This window comes from Musca autumnalis, unplaced genomic scaffold, assembly GCF_047663935.1.
Source record: "Musca autumnalis isolate F117 unplaced genomic scaffold, ASM4766393v1 scaffold_3, whole genome shotgun sequence".
NCBI classification, from domain to species: domain Eukaryota; kingdom Metazoa; phylum Arthropoda; class Insecta; order Diptera; family Muscidae; genus Musca; species Musca autumnalis.
Genome location: NW_027411866.1, coordinates 260,798,554 through 260,820,481, shown reverse-complemented (window position 1 = coordinate 260,820,481; position 21,928 = coordinate 260,798,554). Strand labels below are relative to the sequence as shown.

The 21,928-nt window shown below is 35.4% G+C and overlaps 1 protein-coding gene across 1 annotated transcript in view; it reads left to right on the top strand.

Annotated features, from left to right (window-relative positions):
* The window catches only part of CycD (cyclin D), a 72,945-nt gene that overhangs the window by 29,439 nt on the left and 21,578 nt on the right, over nucleotides 1-21,928 (top strand). The window contains exon 2 of the mRNA XM_073978240.1: nucleotides 4,986-5,207. Coding sequence (XP_073834341.1) covers nucleotides 4,986-5,207 — 222 coding nt within the window. The remainder of the gene's footprint in view (nucleotides 1-4,985; nucleotides 5,208-21,928) is intronic.

Here is a 21,928-nt window from a genome sequence, read left to right as displayed (position 1 = left end):
AGCTTTCGAAAATGGGAAAGAAACAATAAAATAGATTAGCTATAGTATTTGTTTAACACTGAAATCGTAGTGCGTATGATTGTTAATAATTAGACAAATTATAATAATAATCATACGCATGGGAGATCCAACGTTAAAAATACAAAATATCAATTATCGATTTTTTCGATAGTAATACCCTAGACCAGAGTAAGATTAAGATAAAAAGGAACGAAATGTAAACTCGCCGCATGTAAACTCGCCTAATGTAAATCGGGACTAGCATGGAATGGATATTGCAGAAACGGTCGTCTGTCAAGGTAAAATCAAATGCACATATTAATGCAAATTAACGTTGCCGTCTGTCTAGGGTATAACGGGTAAACGTACTATGATAAGATATGTGTTCTTCAAAAACTTTATGAAGATGGGCGCCAACAAATGCGTTTATTTTGAAACAAAAGCTGGAAAACAAAATTATGAATGCAAAATGTAAATATTTGTAGAATTTGTTGAATAATACATTGAATGAATAATAATTTCGAAATGAAGTTGTGCTAGGAAAATAAGAACATGTTTTATATTTACAAAACCGTTTTGACATTGTTGTAACCGATTGCTAATACATCTACCTTAATATCTATCTGTCAAAATTAATGATATAGAATTTGGTGCGTTTTTTGCATTAGCCTCTCTGAGAGAGTTTTCATTTGGCAAACAACGGCGAATGAGATGTGTAAAATGTATTCTATTAAAGGTGCCACCGTGGTGCAATGGTATGCACTCCCGCCTTGCACACATAAGGTCGCGGGTTCGATTCCCCGGCCAGGCAACATCAAAACACTTTTCAACGGTGGCAAAATACTCCTCAGTAATGTTGGCGACATTTCCTGAGTATTTCAGCCATGAAAAACTTCTCTACAAAAGCGGCGTCTTAGACACGCCGTTCCGACTCGGCGATAAACTGTAGGTCCCATATCATTGAGCTAAATATGAATCAGGGTGCACTCATTGATATGAGAGAAATCTCCCTTGTCCCTTATGGGATGTTTGTGAAACAATTATTATATTATTATTAAATGTTGTTCACCTGTAAAATGAAGGCTATTAATATTAAATAATTTTTTTTGCAGAAGTGCTTACTTTTTTCAACTTACTTTTAATGACAGCAAACACTATATTTTGGAAAATGAGTGCATACATTTGTATATTTATTTATTCTAATTTTAGTACTATTTCTCAAACGACATTTTCCAATTTCCCTTGTTATTTTCTGTAAAAATGCTGATATTTCATTTGTCTTCTATAAACCGACAGAAACGATTTTAACGTTTTAGGGGTGTTTTTTGGAACAATATTTCCTGAAATATGAAAAATGGAACGATGAAGGAATAGATTTTTATGGTCTAAATACGCTCATATTATGGTCGTTTAATTAGTTTTCGAGCTAGAGTTGGCACCGCAAAACGCTTTTACAAAAAGAGGGTTTCGTGGTCGACCATTTGCCACCAAACCACATAATATTTTTCAGAGACTAGATTGGGGTGTGTTCTTGCAGATAAAAAAAATCATTAAAAATTGCGTTTTTGGGTTTTACAAGTGGGGGTTAGCTACGGGAAATTACTCGCAAATTTATGTTCTACAACTCATTAATTTTACTCGATAACGAATGTTGTCATCACAAATTTGAGTACTCCTTTCGAAACAAGTCGATATCGAATCACATCCCGCTTGCAACGAAAATTCCAATTGTCGCAATTGAAGTAGTCCAGAACTAGTTCTAATCCGTACTAGTACAAATATTGACCTCTTTTTATCCCGAAGTAAACGAGGAGGCGTCAGTTGCGACTAAATTAACTTAACTTAAACGACGAGTTGTATAAATAATTCGCATTTACATTTTCTTAAGAACTTAAATATAAATGCAGCTTCCAATAACAGAAGCTAGTGTTGATGGACTCAACATATTCGTACATATTATTCATATTGTTCTGGTATAAAAAAGGATACGAAGGAAATATGCAAATTGCCCTCCTCTTCTCTCTACCCGCTAGCAATTCCAATTGTCGCAATTTAAATAGTCCTAAACTAGAGTTAAGTGGTACTAGTACAAAACTGACCCCTAAGTAATGCGAAGGGAACCAATTGACTACTTTTTATCCCCGAGTAAACGACGAGGCGTCAGTTGCGACTATTTACTCTTAAATAAAATCTACCACTTTTTTAATGGTAGTGGTATATGACTTTAAACTTGGAACTAGTACAATACTTTCTACAGGTAATGCATAGAGGGTCAATTGGTTACCTCCTATGACATCCCCATGTTAAAGTTTACAGTTGATTGCACTGTGAGGGGTCTTAAGTGGAACTAGTTACTGTAACCCAGAGAATCGACGAGTTTCCGATGCCGAACTAGTCCATCTTGCAAGCGGGATAATTAGGCCCTTGATTGAATTTCCTTCTCGTATTAAAAAAATAGTTATTTGTTTGGTAGCTTCTAAGCAGCTTAGAGCCGAGGGCAAAAATTGTTTCTTAATTTGTTTTTCACACTTCTACTGAACCATTTGTAATTGGATTTTAAAAATATCTGGCTTGCTTGAAAGATAAAGGATAAAAAAGAAGTTATGGCCGATTAAAGTTGAAAATCTAAGAAACGCCGTTAAATCTACATTTGCCGTTTAAAAAACACTTTATGAAGTGACTTAAAAAAACCAAAGGAATTTCTTCTTCCATGGACTCCAAGAAAACCGAAATGGTGCATCAGAATCTCCGCATAATTTTTTTTAACAAGTTTAGCGGCATAGTTTGATTGCCTTATCTGACTTAGGTGACATTATCACCCGCTAACCAAGCGTCATATGCTAAGCACTCGGCTTCTGTATACATTTTAAATGTATAATTTAAAGTATAAATCTGCACCTTTAACACTGACTACGTCATGTTGAATAATGGTAATGAAAATTAAAAGAGACGATCCACTATTACTACTTTGAATCTCAGCTTGCTAAAGTTTGACTCAGAGGGTGAAAGTGATATTCCGGATGAAAGTTCACGTGAACGTGATGTTTAGAATATAACCTAAGCTTTAAGGAGGTCTATCCTTTGTTTGGATTTATCATTGGCTATTAAAAAGAAAATAAAGCAAGAACATTTCTATTTGAATTTCCCTAGTAAACAGTGTAAAACGATTGAGTGGTGGCTACTGTCTTTATTGCTCCCAGAAACTGTTGTCAATTATTATTGGAGTTACGTCTTTTGACAGCTCCTCAAACGCATTGACCTTTCACTGCTGCACTGGTTGTTTGTCTCTCTCTCTATCGCTTTTTTGTTCGCCAGATTCATTGATTGCAATAACAACAATTAATCGTTTAAACAATGTTAAACCCTAGTTCCGTTTCGGAAGAAAACGAACGAAAAGCTTTCGATGCAAACCACGTGGTAAAGTTTGCTTTCGTCTTGTGCGTCATTCGTTGCTACCCTCATCAGTTCGCATTTGAAGTTATATTTTATACCGGAAATGTAGTATTTTATTAAGGTTCTTCTCTCTCCTCTGCTCTTTGATTCATTTAATTCTGGTGCCTTACTTTTCATTTTGAAGAGCTAATAAAAAGATTTTTTATTTGTTCGGTTTGGGTTTTGTTGTTTTGGATTTTTGCGCATTACGCAGATATTAAATTACATGTGGCCGCCAGTGATGATTCCTTTTTTCTCCATAACACATGTTTCGAAAAGCGTAGATCTCTAGTACCTTATACATACAAGTATGTACCAATGATCATCTGTTGGTTGGTAGGCTGTTGCATATCGACAGCAGTTTGTTAAATTGTGATTTAGCCATCACCCCTTTTCAGTTTTGTAAGTGAAAAATAAGAAATTGCGTCACATCACAGAAAAACGTTTAATTGTGGCAAGTCATGCAACTGACTTGGTGGCTTGGGTGACGGAGCTTTTTTATTGGTCTTAGCCAATGTTAAAAAAGAAAAAAGAATTGGCAGACAACTAAATCCAAGTTATTAAACATTGACGGTGGCTTTAACACATTGCTTTACTGTGAGTTTTTTTCCTTTCAGAATCGTATGACAAAACTCCTAATGCCGGGCAGGCAGGTTGGCATTAATGTGACGTTTTTTCGTTTTTTATTTCACATCAGTTTTTTTATTCTTTAAGTGATTAATGATAATCATGTAGTGCTGCTTAATCTTTACAAATTGCAAATGATTGTTTTGTTGTTGAGTTGTGATCAAAAGATCTGTTGCAAAATTGAGGGTTATGTTTTTATTACAAAAAATACTCTTTGGTGATATATTACAGAGTCGCCAAGGATGATTTTGGTGGTTGTAAACGATTCTATGTAAATATATTGAATTTTTTCTGTTCTATTCCATGTCAATATCTTGTTGATTCTTAGCTATGCATATTAATGAATTAGCGTGTGAGTGTTCTTTTGCCAACTATGAAATTTATTTTAAAATAATTTCCAGACACATGTTCTAAGCCTCTAAGAAGCATAACAATGGAAATGTTAATGACTTTCTATTTTGTTCTTCCAACTTTAGCAACGACACAAATATAGAACTGCATTGTAGTTGTGGTCAAGGGATTTTTCTATTTTATTTTTTTTTGTTCTTCATCCTAAAATAGTCGTTGACCACAACAATGTGAAAAGTGTTGGGAACAATGGCACTTGTACAAACATACATACAAATAATGTTTGTTGGTTGGTACCTGTGCGAAATCAATTCACAGCAATTCAATAACTCAATTTCCTGTCTTAACCACCACTTACGGTAAATTTTCAAATGGTTATTTGTGGTGTTTGCATAATTGAAATACAGAAAATTACTTCCGAATTGTGCTCTGTGGGCCAATAAATTGCAGTCGGCGGCTACAATGTCTGGCTTGGTCAGTTAAACAAGGTTTTTTTGTTTAAATAAATGTTATTGGCCTTTGTTTTTCACTTTATTTTCTAATTTTAAAACGTTGCCTTCTTTTGTTTGGAATTTCAGGTCTGTGCCGAGGAAAAATGCCAAGAAGAAGTTGTACTTTTGGCCCTTAACTACATGGATCGCTTTCTATCCACAAAATCGGTGCGAAAAACTCATTTACAAATTCTTGCTGCTGCCTGCCTCCTACTTGCCTCAAAATTACGTGAACCCAGTTGTCGGGCATTATCTGCCGAACTGTTGGTATTCTACACAGATAATAGCATACATAAAGCCGATTTGATTGTAAGTATTTGTGGATTATTTTTTTTATCTCAGAAAACCATTTTTTGTAATTTGTATTTTTATTCAACCCAACCTAATATACATGTTCTGTACTCTGTTTTATGAGTATTATTTACACAAATATTGAATTTTTAGTTGACAGAATGTTTGTATATTTCGCGCCTGGAAAAAAATTCTGACAAACAATTGTCGTTGGTTTGTTGTCGGTCGAATTGCTGGAACCGCATCATACATTGTTGCAGTTTTTGTTTGACATGTTTGTTTGTTGTGGCTTAAGTGTTGCAATCCATTGAGGCTTCTTTACTATGCCTTCGCCGCCGCAGCCAACGGACAAACACAAATTAATGTTTTCTTGAAATATCGGAAATTCTACTTGTCCACATAAGCTGATATAAAAAGCATGTGAGCAGCAAAGTCAATGGAGATGATTCGTATGACGATTTTCGTCGCACTGTTTAAAAGTTGTAGACGTTGTAGTGGGGGCATGCAAACGATACAACTTTGGACATTGTCTCCAAATTGTGAATCGAATGTGAATAAATGTTTCAGTATTAGGACAAACAATTGTTTGTTGGGTGCCACCGTGGTGCAATGGTATGCACACCCGCCTTGCACGCTGAAGGTCGTGGGTTCGATTCTCTGGCCAGTCAACATCAAATTTTCAACGGTGGCAAAATACCCCTCAGTGATGTTGGCGCCATTTCCTGAATATTTCAGCCTTGTAAAACTTCTCTACAAGTGGTGTCTTAGAACACGCCGTTCGGACTCGGCTATAAACAGTAGGTCCCATATCATTGAGCTAATATGAATCGGGGTGCTCTCATTGATATGAGAGCAGTCTCCCTTGTCCAGTATGGGATGTTTGTGGAACAATTATAATTGTTTTAACGGTTTCGGTGACGCCAATTGTCAAATTATGGGTAATTTGGTCAAAAATCGTGCGGGGACCGTTATATGGGGCCTATGTCTACAATCTTTTGTGGAGAAGTTGTTGATCACTGTGATCCTTAAATGACGAATAACAGATAATTTTGGCCAACAATTTAGATAAAATCTTCATAATATCTGAAATCGGCTATTGCTAAACATATGCCAAACATTTTTGACGTACATAGATGTTTTGTGACCACAAGGAACATTTATCATAAATCCACAATACATAAAATCGACAGGCACCGTTACATGAGGGTTATACAAAAAATTGGACCTACAGTATCGGCCAAACTTTTGCACCCCTTAGTAAATTTTAAATTATAATTTTCAATTGTTTGAGTGGAGTATTCCCCCATTGGCTCAACTTCATTTATTACCCTCTATTACAGAGAATAATGTTTTTCAAAACGAACTGACAGTGTTGCAAAATTTTACTGATCGCTACCAATATCATGATTTCATCCCGGCGAAGGGAATTATCAATTGGCTTCTCAGTTTTTGAAATGATGACTTTTTAGCGAAAAACCGAACTCTTTAAGTGTCTAGTATTCTCATATGAATGAGAATCACACTCACTTTTCGGCTTTTCCAAAGAAACACCAAAGTCAAAATATTTTGCAACATGTCAGCACGTATCAACTAAGAATTCTTCGAATTCTGTGAGTTGAAAAGAACACCAACACAGTTGCCTGTGAGGTTCTTTATTGGAATTTTGTTTTATTATAATTTTTTTAAGAAAACAAAGTTATACATTTATTTTTTATTTTTCTTTTTAGTTACTTTTTTATTTCTTTATTATTGAAGACCTAAGGAATTCAGAATTTTATAAAAAAAAAATAAAATTCATAAAACCCAATTTACGGAAAAGAAACCAATGAAATCAATGTTTCGTTGGGTATCCTTTATTCAGGATGACACGCGCACATCTTGTAAGCATAGAGAATATTAAATTATTAATTTTGGGAAAATATGGCTTAAATCCTCAAACTACTGAAAATTGGGAGGTATCGTTATATGGGGGTACCGCTATAAGGGGGCTATACCAAAACTTTAGCCCATTATGTTCATATTCATCAAAAAATGATGCTACAGCATCTTCTGGTCAAATTCGCCAAGAACCACCTGAACTGTAGTGCTCAAAAATGGAGGACTGTGTTGTTTTCTGATGAATCTAAGTTTAATTTAAAGAATTCGGATTGCATATCGCGTGGACCAAATGGACAACGGTTAAGTATTGTAAAGTTACTGTAAAACATGGTGGCGGAACATAATGGTCTGGGGATTTTTTTCTCGGGGCAAGGGATTGGAGCAATTCACACAATTAATGGAATTATGGATCGTTCCAAGTATCGTAACGTATTAAAAGGTGTGATGTTGCCTTATGCTGAATAAGAGATGCCACTTAGATGGACATTCCAGGAAGACAACGAGCCAAAACAAGTATCGAAAGTGGTTAAAGAGTTTTTGAATTATAATTTTTTATTAAATTCAGAAATCCTTAATTTTGTATATTTTTTTAATAATGAAGACTTTATTTCCTTAAAAGATTATTATTTTTTAAAAAAAAAAAAATGCCAAAAACATACATTTACAATTTTTGGCTAGCCGATAGCTTTTATTGCTAGTGGTTTTATAATTGTCTTTGTTATAATTTTTAATTGTAATAAATATTTGAATTAATTCTCTTTCGAGTTGAGCTGTTATGACCTAAGAGGTACATTGAGTAGCTAAGTCCGATCATCAGGCATATTAGAATGTTATTTTAGTGGGTAGACGAAGGCTAAGCTTGGAATGACTTTCGCCTTAATAAGGCAAAAAATATAATAAATATTTTTAAATAAATAAACAATTTTTTGTGACCACTCAATTGTCAAAATACAGCTAGTTCTGTCAAAAAAAAAAAAAAAAAAAAAAAAAAAAAATCACCTAAAATCTCCGACACGAAAAGGGATATGACGAAAGTATTTACGCAGCTTTATAGCGCATTTAGTCGACAATTTAGAAACACGATATAATAAAATAATCAATCCGTTTACATTGTTATAAAATTAAAATATCTAAAATACTAAGAATTTTAGCACCAAGCGAAAGTCGTACAGCAATTATAAAGACAAAATATTTATGAGTCAATTAAATAAATTTTATTAGGTGTACGACTTTCGCTTGGAGCCACTGTATATAGGAGCTATACTAAAACATAGACCGACATAGCCAATATTGGAACCTGACCTGAACATACGGAAAGAAAACATTCGGGTGCCAAAATATAGCGTCCTGCTCAATTTTTGTAGACGCTCGGAATTTCAAGCTGATTAACAGACAGTTTTGTAACACACAAATTGTATTCGTTCGATAATTTGATAAACAACAACATATTTGCTTAGTAAAGAAAGTAATACATAAAGCGGGAGTGAAATTTCACAGTAGTGACCATTTACAAGTATGATATCCTTCCACTTAGTGAGTTATGATATGGAAATGTTTTGATGATTATTCAATTGGATTGCAATTCATTGCCAGTGTTCTGCTTCTTCATTAATAATACATTTTAAGACTTGTAGATATCAGTCATTATCGCGGTTTCTCAGGCATTCTATTAAGAAGTCTTATTCACTTTGCTATGCATTCTCCAGACATCAAAGCGGAAAAATACAAATTCTCTTGAATAACAATGTTTAGCATTGTTGGAATAGCAATAGCAGCACAGAGGACGAGCATCAGCAACAGCATTAAGGCAAAAAAGTTTTGAATATTCCTTAAAAGTCCTTGAAATCATGAAATGCGAATTCATTTCAATTTCACTAAAAAGGGCAACAAAGATGCATTCAACTAAACAAAAAACAAAACTAAAAATAAAAAATAAAAAACAACAATCGATCGACATCAATGTAATATTGCTGACTGACTTAATGCAATGCAAGCCAGCCAACCCGCCAGCCAGCCAGCCAGACAGCCAACATCAACTAGCGACATCAGCTCAAAATGCACGATCAGCAATTTTAAACGATCTAAAGTTGTTGCTGTTGCGATGCTTTTCTGAAGTTCTCCTTCAATTGCTGTGCGCTGCTGCAGTCACTGGCAATGTGAGCCAGCCACCGCGGATCTGCAAGGATACCGCGAAATTGAAATTGCTGCGAATTTCAGTGATGATGAGGTGTTGTTTTGTATTTTTGTTGTGTCATGATCTATAGGAATTTAAAAGGAAGGCATAAAACCTCAATAACCTAAACCTCCTCTACAGTGAGTAACTATTGTTTCCATTGCAGTATTCGAATTGAATTGAACGATTCCTTGGACCGCATATTTTTGTAATCTTTCTTGCCTTTGCCAATGACACAATGGCCACAAAATAAAACAACAACCACAAAAAATCAGCTTTTAAATCAAAATTAAAAGTTTTTCATGTAAACTTTAAATGAACGTAAACCACCAGCGCATGAAATGATCTGCTTTGATTTCGATGTGAATTGACTGGCAATCGGCAATTGAGCCTAGGCATGGCAAATATTTTTAAAGGAAATTATTGTTTCGCAACGACACCGACACAAGTAGCATGCAATGACCTTGTAGGACGACAATATCACTCACGGTTTTTGTTTTGTTTTGGGGAGTAAGGTGAACGGAAGTTAACTCTAGCCGGCGATAACATCTAAAGTTTCTTGGAAATTGTTGTTAAGCTGAACACAGTATCTTCATATACGTACATACTTCACCTACACGCATAGGCGGCTAGGCAAATGGTTAGTTGTGTATGATATTGTCACAAGGCTTAAACATCAGTTCCGGTCTATGCAATGTTGGGGTGGTGGTGTATCAAAATAATATTAAGGACTGTTGTTGAAGTGAATTTATATTATACAGTCAGAGAAATTATGTCGATGAAGAAACTGACATTTCACTTTTAATGTATTTCAGTGCTAAGCTGGAAGTCACAGGGAAAGATCATCCTGAAAAGTAATGACATTACACTTATTTTTAACAATACCACTAAGTTAATAATGGGACAATTCGACTACAAAATCAAGATTTGTGAGTTCGATAAAAAATTATGACACCCAAATCACCACGTTTTTACAAACGAAAGTTGAATTCTTGTATTTACAGTGTCGGCCAAAACTTAAGCGCCCCTTTAGCAATTTTTTTAAATGATAATTTTTAAGAAAACAGCCTGTTTCTGTATGTCGAAACGAAAATGTGTGCGAATGAAACACGCCCAAACTTTAGTTTTCGAAATATTTTTACCTTTGCTTTGGTTCAAAATAAAAAAAAAACAAATTAGAAAAACTCACAAAAGTTTGGGCGTGTTTCATTAGCACACATTTTCGTTTCGACATACAGAAACAACAGGCGCTCAAAATTAAAAAAAGAATCCTTTCAAGTCGCAAATAAAAGTGGACAAAACTAAAGCATCCCCAAATTAAGGAACAAAAAAAAAAATCGTGAAATCAACATTTCGTTGCATATCCTTCATTCTGGATGACATGCGCACAGAGGATATTAAATCATTAAATATTTCAGGCGAAATAATTAATTTTCGGGCGAAATAATTAATTTCCTTAAAATACTGAAAATCGGGAGGTACCGCTATATGGGGGCTATACCCAAACGCCCAGGTCTACAATTTTTGGTGAACAAGTTTTGTGACCACTTGGAACTCTAAGCTACAGCTAATTTAGTAGTAAAATGTGGCTTAAATCATTAAAATACCGAAAATGGGAGGTACCGTTATAAGGGCGCTATACCAAAACATTAACCGATGTACATCTTCATCCAAAATTATCCATCCTACAGCATCTTCTGGTCAAATACAAAATCGCTTAGGTTTAAAAATTAGCAAAATAACGATTCACCGAAGACCGGTAGATGCCGGCTTATTCAGCAGAAAACCTTTCATTCATATCATAAAAAAATTAAAAAGCCAGACTTGAATTCGCCAAGGCCCATCAGAACTGGAGTGTCCAAAAATGGAGGACTGTGCTGTTTTCTGATGAATCTAAATTTAATATAAAGGATTCAGATGGAATAAGGTGTGAACCAAATGGGCAACGGTTAAATCCTAAATATTGCAAAGGCACTATAATAAGGCCACTATATAATGGTCTGGGATTGTTTCTCGGGGCAGGGGATAGGACCAATTAATAAAATTAATGGAATTATGGATCATTTCAAGTATCGTAACGTATTAAAAGGCGTGATGTTGTCCTATGCTGAAGAAGAGATGGCACTTAGATGGACATTCCAGGACGATAACGAACCAAAACATATATCGAAAGTGGTTAAAGAATGGTTCCAAAACAATTCGACCGAATTTCTGAATTCCTTAAGTTTGTGTATTTACAGTGTTTTATTTTCAATAATAAAGATATAAATAAACAAAAAGAAAAATAGACAAAAATAATAATGTTGTGCTTAATTTTCGGCCTGTACTGTATATAAATGTAATCTTAACACGTGGAGCATACAAAATTTAGATTTGAAAAATTTAAATTTTTTCGGAAACTCCTTAAAAATCTCACAATGTTCGTTGCACCCATACATAAATCTCAACGTATGGCGTCGGCGTATTTCAATACGAAACTCCTTTCCTAATCTAATCGAACAGTTCTTTATATTCGCAAAAAGGTATTTTGACAACACGATTAACGATTAGCTTGGCCAAAAAAAGTACCCATACCTGAAACTATTTCAGAAGTAATTTTAACATTTACTAAATCCCAAAATTGTTTATCAATCAGCATTTATTCCAAAAAGTCATTACAAATCGACCTACTAACCTATTATTTAAACAAGGGCATGTCACCGGAAATAAGTACATATTTTTTGGACGCTAAACATTTACGAATAAATAGTTATGACTTTTAGTACCTAAAGAGTAACTAAAATAAGCACCTATTTCAGATTAAATATCCTTGCTAAACAAATGGGTTTAGTGGATGGACTTGTAATGATATTTTCTTCTTGCTTTATGGTACAAAAAAAACATGATATGCAGCGGTCATTGCTGTCCGATATAGAATTATTCGAATTATTATTCCTTGCCACAAGCAATATTTAACAATACCTTTATTATTGTAATATCTTTGTATTGTAATGCAGCTTAGTTTTTGTAGTTTTTGTATCAAAAAACATCAGAATAACAATTAAATGGTTTTCCATAAAATTTGATACCATTACTTGTGGTGACACCGAACAGTCTTTATTCCCACAATGCCACCAAAAAGGAATGTTAAACTTTAACTTAAATTAAAAATATCCCATACTCAATCGAATTCTTTACTTTTGTATTCGAGTGTGTGTGTGTGTGTCTTTGCTGATCATCATTATCCTCAGCACCATCAAATCTTAGCCATGCCACTAACGATGGTCGATGGTTGGTCCGTCGGTCCATCGCTGATTGTCCTACCTACGCCTTCGTCATCTATCGCGCACATGTAACCAAAGCTCGGCTTACAACACATTGCAATGCATCACAAAACATGCAGCAGTGCTACAATACCAGAGTTGACAGCACACAAATCAAAACTTGGCCTCAGGAATTTACTTCGTTCGTCCTGTTGCTTTGGTTTGGTTCCCTCCTTTCGGCATCTTCTGCAGTTTTTTTCTTCTTTCGTTCATCTCCTGCACTAATGAACGACAACGGAGGACAAAGAACATCGAACTTCTTCAACTCGAATGAGGAACTCTGCATTCCAAAATTGTTGTATGAAATCGAATGGAAATGAATGTTGAATGCGCTGCATCATCATCATCGGCTACCTCCCGCTGTTGTGCTGCCAGGAGTGTGCCACACACTGGAGTCATTTCGCTTTTGTTTGTCTTCATTCCATTGGACGGCAGACTGTTGTCTGCCAAGTTCCTTTCAGCTGAGCCTGGGAAACTAAACAAAACTAAGTAAAGTTTAACAGACATACCTTATCTTGCTGCCATATTCTGCTGACAATGTTACGTTTTTTGCGTTTGCGTTGTCTGTTGTAGTTGTTGGTGTAGTTTTCAACAAAGTTCTTAAATATTTCCCTTTCATGCAGCAGCTCCTTCGAACCAACTTGTCTGGGCCTATTTTTAAGGTGACTAGTGCAACAAGCCAGCTCTGTTCTGTGTTAGTCTAGCCAGCCAGGCATTGCCTTCTCAAATAAAAGTGGAAGTGAAAATAATTCTGTTTTTCATTGTGGTTTTTTTATTGAATGGATCGAGTAGAATGCCTAGCTTTTTACCACAATTCCAGACAAGTCAGGCTCAGCGCATGAGTACGGCGGAGGTGTTGAGGCGAGTGGTTATTTAGACACGATGCTTGTTTATCCATTAGGCTGGCTGGCTGGCTGGTATGGATATCCATCCATACCTTGTGCCACCTTCCTGCTGGCACACACCCCATAATCTTCTCCCCCGATGTCTCTAAATAACATCATTATTGTGGTTGCAGCTTTGTTTGTTTTTGTTGTAGTACAACCAGTCGACGAGTCTTCACATCCTGGCAAACTATTTGCAACATTTTATACGTAGGCTGGTGCTTCGCAGCAGGCAGCACTTACAAGAGGCTCCCAATGGATAAAAGAGGCCGACTGGGTTAGTTTCAGTGCCTAGTCATACTTTTTAGAGCCAATGTGAGATAATGTCTGTCTGTCTGGTTGGCTGATGGCAAAAGAATGTGGTTCCCGAAGAAAACAAGGGCATCCAAGAGTAGACTTCTTTTCATACTTGCTAAATTTATGTAACGTGTGTGTGCGCCGCGGCTGCCGTGGGGAAGTTTCCAAAGTGTTGGATGTGGATTTTAAAGAATTTTAATTTTATAAAGTGACTGGAAGGCGCGTCTTTGACTTTTTAACGACCATCGTTATTTTTCGAAAATGTCATTTGTTAGCAAGGAGCATTTTTACAAAATTCCAAGAGATAAATATTCTAAACGCTATATGATTATCATTTAATTTTTAATATTAGGTATGTTCCTGTACTTTTTCAAGGGTAAAAGTTGGAAAATAGAAAAGTCAAAAGTTGCTACCACAACCCAATTAGGAAAAAGTAATTATTAGAATTCCACTACCAAATAGGACTTAACATTTTTGAAATTAATCGTAGTTTAATACAAAAAAATCAAGAAAATCAAAGAGTACAATCATTGATAAAAATTTATTTTAAAAATTAAATTGCGAAAATTGCGGTTAGATAGCTGATAAAAAAAATAAAAAATTGATTTTAAATATTAAATCGAGAAAATTACATACATCCAAGCCCACTGTTCAAAAATTGTTTCAATTTTGTATTATGCTTGGTTTACATTTACGAAATCCACTCGATTTCAACTGTCAATTCTTTTGCGTATACGTCAAATGAAAACTCATCTGATATCTATTAGATTTCATTTGACGTTTAAGCAATGGAATTGACAGTTGAAATCGAGTGGATTTCGTAAATGTAAACTTACTATTAGATAGCGGATAAAACAACAACAAACACAAGAAAAGATGTTCTATTAGGAACATTATTAAATAAGTTATGAGTATTTATTTGCATATAGTTTTTACAGAATTCGACTAGGCGGACTATCGATAGTTTGCTACTTCTACTAGACCACCCACTGCAAGTTATGAGCCGACACTTTATTTTTACTTGCTTATTTCTAAATGTACAGGCGCGGCAACTGTCGCATAGTGTAATCACTCTAATATAGGCAGCACATTTGAAACAATAACACAAACATCAACTTTTAATGACAACAAAGTAACAACAACATTTCTAAGTAGCAATGAATAGCAGCAACAAATACAACAAGCATTGTTGGTATGTTCCCGAGTTTTCTGTTGAAAACCACGCGGTTTGTTAGTCAGCTAGCTGACTATCCACTGTTGCTAACGTTTGTAGTAAAGTCAATTATTTGTTTTTGGACTTGGCTCGATGGATCGTATGGAACGATAGTAGTGTGATCGGCGGACTCTTTCCTCTTCATTGGACAACAACGAACGAAAAGAGCCAAAAGAAGAAAAAGCAAAACATGCGTGTAAACTTGTCTAACAATTTTATTAATGGTTTCTTTCTTGCCTGCCTGCCTACCCTATTAAAATGTGTTGCTGGCTGGCTGTTTGGTCTGTGCTCTGCTTTGCTGCCCTGATCTGTGTGTGATGTGTGATTCTTGTGGCTGGGTAATGTTTTTGGATATGACTTTGTTCAAGTCAAGGTTTAGATGTTAGACATTGGGATTTTGTTGCTTGCTTGCTGCTCGTAGTGAAGAGGAGGAATATTGTTATGTTTACTTGAACTTGGCCTTGGGCGAGGTTTGGGGGGCCAACCAATATTTGAGTGGTGGTTGGTAATTCTTGTAAAAATGTGTTTCGAAAAAAAACAAGAGGGAAATTAATTAATTTTAAAACGTTTTGTTTGTTTAGAGTTTTTGTTTTTTTGTAATATGGACTTTCTTCTTCTCCTCTTCCTCATTCTTAATTTTGTAATTTTTGACTTTTGTTTCTTCTCAGGCCAATGATGTTAAAGATCATCTTAATTTGCACTGGAAGTTGTAAATGACACCTTCCTGTTTACAAGTTACATCTAACTGTTAAAATGAAGCAGATTTCCGTTAACCAAACCTGCTCGCTCGTTTGTTACTCTCATTAAAGATGATGTAAAAAAACCAAAAACCAACTTTGTCATGAACCACCAAATCCATCCCAAAGCGATTCTTATGTTTTGCTTGTCGTGGTAAAATGTCAAAATAAAGCATTGAATCCATAATTCAAAATTGTGTTTATTTGGCTTGGCAGCTGCTGGCCAATGTGTGGTGGGGTATTCTTCCATTATAAATTGATTTTTAATCGGCAAAGCCATACCTTACTTGCGCTGAGGTGGTTGTTGGTTGGCAGAAATCTCCTCATCCATTGTTTGCCAAATTTTTGTTTGAAAAATTCGTTCGGTTTTTGTGATGTTGATGGTGGTTATCGATCGAGCAAAATTGGAATCTTGCTGCGATTTTATTTTCAGCGATTCTTTTTGGTAATGCCGCCTTCGGCTTTAACTCGAATCGTGCAAATATTTGAGCATTCTTTCTTTGTTGAAGTTACACTCCAGTAGAAGGCGATGACGACGACGACGACCACGAAGATGTTGTTGTAGAGGAGGATGGTCAAGCAGCATATCGGTGATTGTATGGTGATTGTTGACCATCATTAAAATGTGTTTTGTTTAAGTCTGGACCATTGCTATTTTTTTTGCTTAATGTGTCTGATGCTGCCGTATATTTGGCATGACTGCTTTTTTGATTCATTTCGAACAATTGCGCGGATCCGCTTGATACGTTTTAGGCTTCCTGATGATGATGAACACATACATACACATACACATGTATGTATTTCATTATTCGTCCTGTCACATTCATACTCATACATATTGTAGCATATTTCCTCATTTAGCCCCGTGCAAGTATTTCCAACAATCGATTAAAAATGATTCAAGGCGGGCGGCACGCATTCAATAAATTGCAGTGTATACCACAATTTGATTCTGGGCATTGATGGAATGGTATTGCATACAACATTTTATTCATAGTTCTGTGGCTTTCACAGAAATTTACAAATGTAGAAAATGCAACAATTTCCAGAGAGCAACAGTAAGATCCTGTGGCCCTATGCTCCTTATAGGAGTTTAAGGGAATTAATATATATATAACAGTAAGATCCTTGTAAAGGTTGGAGAATTTTTGCAGTTACTTTTGTCCATATTTGTAGTTGATCTTTTATGTACATACTATTAGAAAATAAAAAAAAAACTGTATATATAAAACAAATGTTGGTTATTATTTTATAATTGTTTGATTTTATTTAGATTTTTTTTTATCGTGATTATTTCAAGTTGTTGTTTTGTATTACATGAAAATCTGAAAATTAGCCAATTTTTTAAGAGTGTGGAAAAAGTGCTTACGTACATATAACTATTGATATTCCAATATAATATTTCTTTTGATTTAAAAAAAAAAAAAAAATATTATATAATCAGTTATGAATTTTCTAAAACATTGCCAATTGATATGAATTGAAATTGTTCATGCATTTTATTTTAATTCTACCAGAGTTTGTTTTGTTTGCTCCAAAGTTCATTCGTGTTGACCGCCACAAACACACTACCATTTGGTGTACTGGCTTCCAGAACGGTTGATGATCAAATTCTTGGAACTACTTGTTATTTTTGTCTTGGCGGACATGGAACGGTGACCGATTGAAATAAGAAGAAACAACAACAAAAATAACAGCTATGAAAAAGAGCTCGCATAGTTTTACTAAACTTTGTACACAACAACTTTTTTGTTTTTCAGTTGGGATGTAATGTTTGCTCCCGCTGCAGAAGATACAAATGTATGCTGTATGCCCAGGAGGGAAGCAATTCGAGAAATGTGTTTGTAGACAATGACTGGACAACACCACATAGCAGTCGTTGATGATAATTCATTAATAACAGTGTGTAAGAAAAGTTATTTCAGTTGTTGAATGATTCAAAACTAAAATCTGTGGTTTTCAGGAAAAGTGACATTAGTCGAATTTGGTAACAAATAGTGGTTCTTTTTGCGAACTTTTCAAAACAAGAGTATGTTTTGGAACCATACTCTAACGCTTCAAAAAAGCAATTTTCCTGGAAAATCCATATCGTATACATAATGCCATTAAAGGACAATTTGACCATGTTAAACAATCAGCAAATGTAACCAATGTTACCATGGTTTTGATTTTGAATTGTTACATATTATTAAGGGGTTATCCCTATTGTGTCAAATACAAAATCGTGGGTAGGAAAATCGAAAGTCAACCACAAAAAGTTAATTTAAGAAACATAGCACCGAGATTTTTTTGGCGAGAAAAATTTATATGAAAACTGTATATGCAAATTTTATATGAAAAAGATAAAAAGTCGGTTGTTTTAGAATTGCTTGCGTTTTAGGCCAAATGCGTAAAAGTGCATGGGCTAACCATTGCTTGTATCGTTTAAACGACCAGTGGCTTTAAGTGGGTAAAAAAAGCTATGTCACATCAAATATGTAGTTATTTTGTGGCCAATAAAAGGTGATAAATAAGATGAAAAACATATGTGAATTTTTTTAAAAGTATGATAGAAACTCGATTATAGAGTGAAACGCTTAAAGCCCTGCTCTTGCCGTATATTCTTTCAGTTTTTGCTATACCGTTGATTTATTTTTAGGTGTGATAATCGCTGTCGCCAATCTGCACCAGAAAGCATATGATAACCGTTTACTACTATAAACGCACACACACACTTTCACTTTTAGAGTCCACTTAATTTCACTCTTAGAGTCCCAGTCTATGTGGAACGCTATTAGCGAACGCTGCCACACAAAACAAATGAGTGGAGAGTAAACTCATACTCACAATCGCGAGTATTTTTCACTCGTCAGCTCGAGAAAATCGGAGCTCTAGTTTACTTTAATTACATTCCAAATTTTGACTTTGTCTGCTGCTGGGACTGGACATGCGAACTTCTGAATTATAGCTAAATACAGTACGCATGTGCATCAAGAGCTCTTCGTATTTTGGCCAGATGATGAGCGTTGAACTTACAACTCTCGGTTTTGTTGTCGGACACACACACACTCGATACCACCGTTACTCATTACATAGTAATGAGTAAAATAAGTGAATTTGCGAAATAACCCATTATTTTTTAGTCTACTTGAAATGCAGACTGTGGTTTGTTTATATTACATTGTAATGGGTTATTGGGCACATGTGGGTCTCTCACACAACAATTCGTAAAGTTTTGAGTTTCTTTGTATCATGGTCCATACTTTTGTTACCCACTGTCATTACCGTTGATATTTGTTTGTTCGCAACATTTCACATAGCTGTGTGTGAGACCTGAAGAAATGTTCGGCCAATTCATACTCTGAGTGTTAAATTGGCACATGCAATGTTCTTTTTTTTGGTACGGCTCTATTTGCAAATATGGTTGTATGTGTGTGTCTGTCTGTGTGAATGGTAGTGGGATGCTTAAACTTCTCCAAGTTTAATGATCATTTTTCGGTTCGTTATGAAGCTGTGCGCACTCACACACACATCAATGCCTGTTGTACCCACATTGGAGCTGTGCTTTATTGTTACCTCTCTTCATCACAATGGTCTGCTGAATGAATGGTGGATGCTGAAAATGGATCGTTGTGTGGTGACTGGGCTTACTTACTTTGGCTGTAGCTCTTGTCTTCCCTTAGTTTTGTTTTATTTTGGATGGGTTTCCAATGAATTTGTCGGCGTTTTAAGTTGTTTCCTTTTAAGAACAAGTAAATACGTTTATGAAATGTTAAATCTGTGTTGTTGTGTTTCGTTGTTTCTTTTTATTTTTTATTTTTTTGCTTTCCCATTACCGTCATTCGACGAAGAGAAGAACATCAACGATGTCTAGATTAGGGCCGATATTGTGGTTAAATGTCTGCTGCTTGCCGGTTGGCCGGCCAGACGACCGTCCGGCCAGTCAGTCTGCCTACCTACCTAATGGATGCTTTAAGAAAGCACAGTTTCATACTAAGTGGCGTTTAGATTGCTTCGATTCACGAAACTGCAAAACAGTTTCACACCATCCTTCTCTTCTCTCTCGTGGCTCCCTCTGTTCGTACGTTCTTTTGCCTCTTCGGTTTATCCAAAAATTTCAAGTGTACGGTTCATTCGTTAAAGTGTGAGATTGAGCAAACACACAGACATTGGTTGGGTGGTTCCTGCGCAGGATGGAGGATGGGGGACAACACAGTCAGTCCCAGTCTCGGTATTGTGTGTGCTCATATTACATAAGTGAATCTGTTTTATGTAGTTTGTATGTGTGCTTCTTGTATGCATGTTTGACAGTCGTGTTGTTTATTTTCGAGATGAGTTTTCGGATCTGATTCAAATCAGCATTTTTGGGAAAAGTAGTACTTTTTTGGGGTTACAAAAATTTAACACATTAAGGACATTTTTCAAGCTTTAGGGATATTACATTATTTTAATGTTTAATATTTTGACCAATGTAATTTAAATTTTGTTAATTATACTATTTATACCCTCAGCCTTTAGGCTAGAAAGGGTCTATAGACTTTGATACGATCGTAAATGTGCCTCATCGAAATAACAGCTTTAGACCCCAAGTATGTTTGGACGAAATTCGTTTCAGACAATTTGGAGCCGATTTAGCCATGTCCGTCCGTCTATCTGTCTGGCTGGCTGGTGCGCACGATAACTCCCGAACGGATCAACCGATACGAACCAAATTTTGGGTATCGTAATATTTTGTCCAAACTTAGTTTAAGTTCGATGATGGGCCATATCGGTCTACTCTTTCGGTACCTCCGCCATAAAAGTTCGAAATGTTTGTGTAAAATGGTGAGAACGATAACTTTCGAAGGGAGCAATCGATTTGGTCCAAACACATCGTATTATTCCTTCCAGATATAGATCGGGTTCGACACAAAATTCGGATAAAGTGAAGTTTAAGAACTCCTAACGGATCGTTTAGAAAATTTGTCAGTAGGTTGTCCTTGGTTATTTTCGACGGTATAATTTTTTTCTTGCGCAAGTCCATACTTCCTGAGATATTGGCATAAAAGATCCAAGAAACTCTGTCGGCATATACTAAAATGGCTATTGTGCAAGATTAGTTTAACGTACTTTAATATTTCGAGTCCGTTGTGAAAAAATCAATATATATATATATATATTTTTTTTTTTTTTTTGGTTTATCTCTGTCAGCGCAGCTGTTGGGTTTTTCTTGGTCAGAATAATTTGATGGCAATTTGATGGCAATATGAACTATGATGCAAGGGTATTAGGTCTGAAAACAGTTTTGGAAATTGTTGACTGACATTCCTAATTGTTGATAAGGATAAATAGGACATAATTTGACACGATCCTGTATAACAGAAGCGTATTAATATATAAAAGCAAAAACCAACAATATTAAAGAGGAATTCGATGATCAAATATTATCAAGAATTTGGACTCAAAATTGTATTCTATAGCAGTTCCGTGTCGATTATAAGGTGTCATATCATAACATTGTTGTTATAAACATGTCTTATAAATAAATATTTTTTACAATTCAGTTATTTCATCTATAGTTCCGTTTCCGTACTTTTTTTAATGGTAAAAGTTGCAAAACAGCGAACTATCAAAAATGCGTTCCACATACACATTTTTCCAAAAAGTACGGGACCGGAAAATTGCAGAAACCTGAAAAACAATGGAACAAATGTCAAAGTCGACATGCTAGCCAATCAGAAGCCGACAAACATGTTACAGAATTTTTCTCGCCCATATTTGTCGTGCAAAAAAGTTTCTAAAGAGAATGTTATTCAGCGCCATTTTTGTTTAAAGAGAAGTAAACATTTTGCCGGGAACGTGTTTTTGGGAAAAATGTGCAAAAGTGGTAAAAATTTTAAAAGATTTTTGTTTCTGGAACACAACTTATGTATATGTTCTTATGTCTTTGTACAAAGTTTCAAACACTTTTATTTAAAAAATGGTCATAATTTTTTTTGGAAAAAATTAAAATACCATCATTCCTTATTGGCTCCTTTCTGTGTTGGGTGGATATTTCGCTTGACGGTGGAATTTTTCTTCTTATTTCGTTTCTTTATAATTCTCTTCGTGCTTGCTGCATGTCGGTCAGTGTGTAGCCCCCACACAAATTTGTGTGAGGTCCTTTGTTAACTGCATGAATGGATTTTGTTTTTGGTATTTCAATGAAATTCCATTTCATTACTTTTCCTCCGTCCGAATGGACAAAAAAGGGATTTTGTTACAAAACACAAACCGCATGTTGCTGCACCGTGGATC